Consider the following 3,746-nt stretch of genomic DNA (forward strand, 5'->3'; position numbering starts at 1 on the left):
TGAGAGTAGAGAAACGGCTCTGAAATTTCTGAGTCTGTATGAGCAGGATGTAGGTTATGAAATAAGAAGGTATGTATTTGACTGATTCCCACCCATTTCACACCTTCCCGCCCAAAAAAGGGAAACAGGCCTCTCCTGCCATTCATCTAAAGATTCTGATTATTATGGGATATAAACTGTTATAGTGATGCAAGATGGGTCTGAATCAAGAAGGGATTGTAGAAGATACTTTAATACAGACAGGGATTCAGTTATGAAATATTTATGATGTTTTAATTCTCTGTAACTGGCCTAAAACGGCACCCTGACTACTCCAAGGTGGCTGTGGTTTTTGTAGAGCAAAAATAAAATTTCTTAGCTTCCCACTAGCGAACAGAGATGGGAACAGAGGTATAGAAGTGGGTGGGAGAGTGGTGTGTAGTCGACTTGTGGGCCTCTGAGACCCGAAAATTGAGAGCTTCTCCCCTCCCCGGCTGCCGCACCGGCGGCTCGGTGGCCGTCACCATGCCACAAAACGAATATACTGAGTTACACCTCAAGCGCTATGGATACCGTTTGGATTGCCATGAGAAAAAGAGAAAGAAGGAAGGCCGAGAGGCTCATGAACGTTCAAAGAAGGCAAAAAAGATGATTGGTCTGAGAGCTAAGCTCCACCATAAACAGCGCCATGCTGAGAAAATACAAATGAAAAAGACTATCAAGATGCACGGAAAGAGAAACACCAAACAGAAGAACGATGAAAAGACCCCACAAGGAGCAGTGCCTGCATATCTCCTGGACGGGGAGGGACAGTCCCGAGCTAAAGTACCTCCCAATAAGATTACACAAAAACGGAAAGAGAAAGCGGGAAAGTGGGAAGTCCCGCTGCCCAAAGTTCGTGCCCAGGGAGAAACAGAAGTATTAAAAGTTATCCGAACAGGAAAGAGGAAGAAGAAAGCCAGGAAGAGGATGGTTACTAAAGCCTGCTTTGCTGGAGATGGCTTTACTCGAAAACCACCTAAATATGAAAGATTCATTAGGCCAATGGGTTTAGGTTTCAAGAAGGCCCACGTAACACGCCCTGAACTGAAAGCTACGTTTTGGCCGCCAGTACTTGGTGGCAAGAAGAAGCCCTCATCCCGACTATATACAAGCTTGGGTGCTACCACCAAAGGTGCCGTCACTGACGTGAACGTGCGCGAGTTGGGCCTTGTGACACAAGGAGGCAAGGTCACTTGGGGAAAATATGCCCAGGTTACCAACAGCCCTGAAAATGACGGATGCAGAAATGCGGTCTTACCGGTTTGATAGCAGTGACACACAAATAACCAACTCCTTATAATTATTGAAAATTACACATCAATCAGGAAACTATGACAGAGATGTTTCTGAATACTACCAGGCAGCCTTACATGTCTGTAGTCACCAAGAAAACTATTTTACTGTTATAAAATAAACAAACATTAAAAAAAAAAGAAGTGGGTGGGAGAAAATAATGACATATTTAAACAATTTTTGTCTCTGCTTGGGATTGGCTCTGGAGGCAATATTAAGTAAGTTTTGTCAATATTTAAAAATAAAGAATTTACAAATACGTTTCTCCTTATAGTTTAAAAATCTATTTCCTTAACTGATAAGGGAAAAAAAGTGAAACTTTTGAAAGCCCCCCTAGGACATGTAGACGCAGTCAGTTCATCTATATCTTTTGTTGAAAGAGGCCCAGACGTCACGAAGATGGAGAGACGTAGCAAGAAGGGAGTGCAGGGAGAGGGTGGGCAATGTGAACTCAGCAGGGAAGATACAAACCAAATTAATGCGAAACCCTTTGATAAGAACGGCACCTAAGTTGACAAACACCATTTCCAGAAATATAAAAGTGTTAAAAGGAAAAAAATGAGAAGATGGCTTTTGTAAAGTAGGAAAGGAAATCTCACGGAGAAAGTCACACATCTGGTCTTGGCTTAGCGTCTTAATATATTTATTGCTGCTGATGCCTCTACTTGGGTCAGAGAGCTGGCTTGAAAGCACAGCTGTGTTGAAAGGACAGATCATTACTCAGGAGAGAAAACTGCCTTCCTAGCCACCCCAGAGGAGCCTTCACCATTCATCATTCCTCAGCAACTAGTCCAAGGTCAACAAGTAAACGGCTCATCGGGGCCAGCTGTGCAGTGAGCGCACCAGGCAGCAGGATGGTTTTCTCCCCACTCACCACCTCCTGCGACCCGAGGGCTGCCCCTGACGCAGCCAGATGCTCACTTACAAGTGTTGGCTGTTCCTGATGAGAGGCCAAGGCTCTGGAATGGTTCCAGATGGGTCACAGGTGTCCACAGAAGGGTGACCACACTAAATGGGAGTATCGGGCCTCAGACTGGCCATCACTTTCCTGCTGGATGACTGCAAGAATGACCATGTTTCACCACCTCCTTTCCATTAGTCCTGCTCGCCATTCCTGTTTAGATACAAAGGAGAAGGACCTTGTCTGCAAGTTCTGTATGCTTACGGCCTGAACAGTCCCAGCCCAGGCTCTAATACATGAGATGATTCACCAAATAGAAGCAGGGAAGTTCTAGAACTGATCGTTCTGCTCAACCTAGTACCTCTCCAGGTGACTGGGGATGAGGCATGGGCACCTACATGCTCTCCAAGTAGTTCTCGCCACGTGATGGGCATTAGGTCTGTTACAACAAAGAACTTAAACCATACAAATAACCCCTTGCTCAAGATCCATGCTTGTCAAATATTCAGTTCCCATCTGTGGGCCTGGAGGGAGAACTAGTCAGATGATCTTGTCCTCTAAGCAGTCATCATTTAAATTAAAAAAAAAAAAAAAAATTGAAGGGAGAGGAACATAGTTCAGTGGTAGAATACATGCTTAGCATGCAGTGTCCTGGGTTCAATCCCCAGTACCTCCATTAAAAAAATTAATTAATTTAAAAAGTTGAGATAAAATGCACAGAGCATAAATTTTCACATAACATAAAAATCACCATTTTAAAGTGTGTAATTCAGGAGCTGGTACTGACCAGGCTGTGCAGCCATCACCACTATCTAATTCCAGCCCTCTTCTATCAACCCACAAAGTAGCCCTGTTCCTGTCAGCAGTCGCTCCCAATTCTTCCCTTCTCCCAGCCCCTGACAATCACATATCTACCTTCTGTGTCTATGAATTTGTCTATTCTGGACGTTTCACATAAATACGATCATACAATATGTGGCCTTCTGTGTCTGGCTTCTTTCACCTAGCATAATGTTTTCAAGGTTCATCCGTGTTGTAGCATGTATCACTACTCCATTCTTTTTTATCACCTAGTAATATTCCATTGTGTAGATAGGTCACATTCATTTATACATTCATTAGTTGATGGACATTTGAGTTATTTTTTATTTTGACTGTTGTGGCTAATGCTGCTGTGAACTTTCACGTGCAAGTTTTAGTGTAGACATATGTTTTCGGGTCTCTTGGGTAATGTACCTAGGAATGAAATTGCTAAGTCATGTGGTCAGAACTTTATTTGATGTCATTTTTGCTTTTCAATCAGTGAACTGATATTCTCCTTACGATCAGTCTCTTATGAGTTTATTTGTGTGAGTTCCTGCCAGAGACACGGTGCTATCTGCTGAGCTGAGAAAATCAGGGCAGAAACCTGCAAGACTCGAGTCATCAAGTTCCCCCGGCCACCAGTCTCGTTTTCTGAAAACTTTCACAGACATACTGAAGATGATCACGTGCCCACAAATTGCCCTTCATTAAAAACGGCTTTAAGATA

The 3,746-nt window shown here is 43.4% G+C and overlaps 1 protein-coding gene across 1 annotated transcript; it reads left to right on the forward strand.

The window, feature by feature from the left end:
• Nucleotides 1-426: 426 nt before the first annotated feature.
• LOC105098292 (ribosome biogenesis protein NSA2 homolog) lies at nucleotides 427-1,287 on the forward strand. The gene has a single exon (XM_064491873.1). The coding sequence runs from the start codon at nucleotides 505-507 to the stop codon at nucleotides 1,285-1,287; it is 783 nt and encodes a 260-aa protein (XP_064347943.1). The 5' UTR covers nucleotides 427-504.
• Nucleotides 1,288-3,746: the final 2,459 nt, after the last annotated feature.

Source organism: Camelus dromedarius, chromosome 12 (assembly GCF_036321535.1).
Source record: "Camelus dromedarius isolate mCamDro1 chromosome 12, mCamDro1.pat, whole genome shotgun sequence".
NCBI classification, from domain to species: Eukaryota; Metazoa; Chordata; class Mammalia; order Artiodactyla; family Camelidae; genus Camelus; species Camelus dromedarius.

What these genes read in the sequence shown, in the direction of transcription:
- LOC105098292 (XM_064491873.1), top strand. Translation starts at nt 505, where the DNA reads ATGCCACAAAACGAATATACTGAGTTACACCTCAAGCGCTATGGATAC.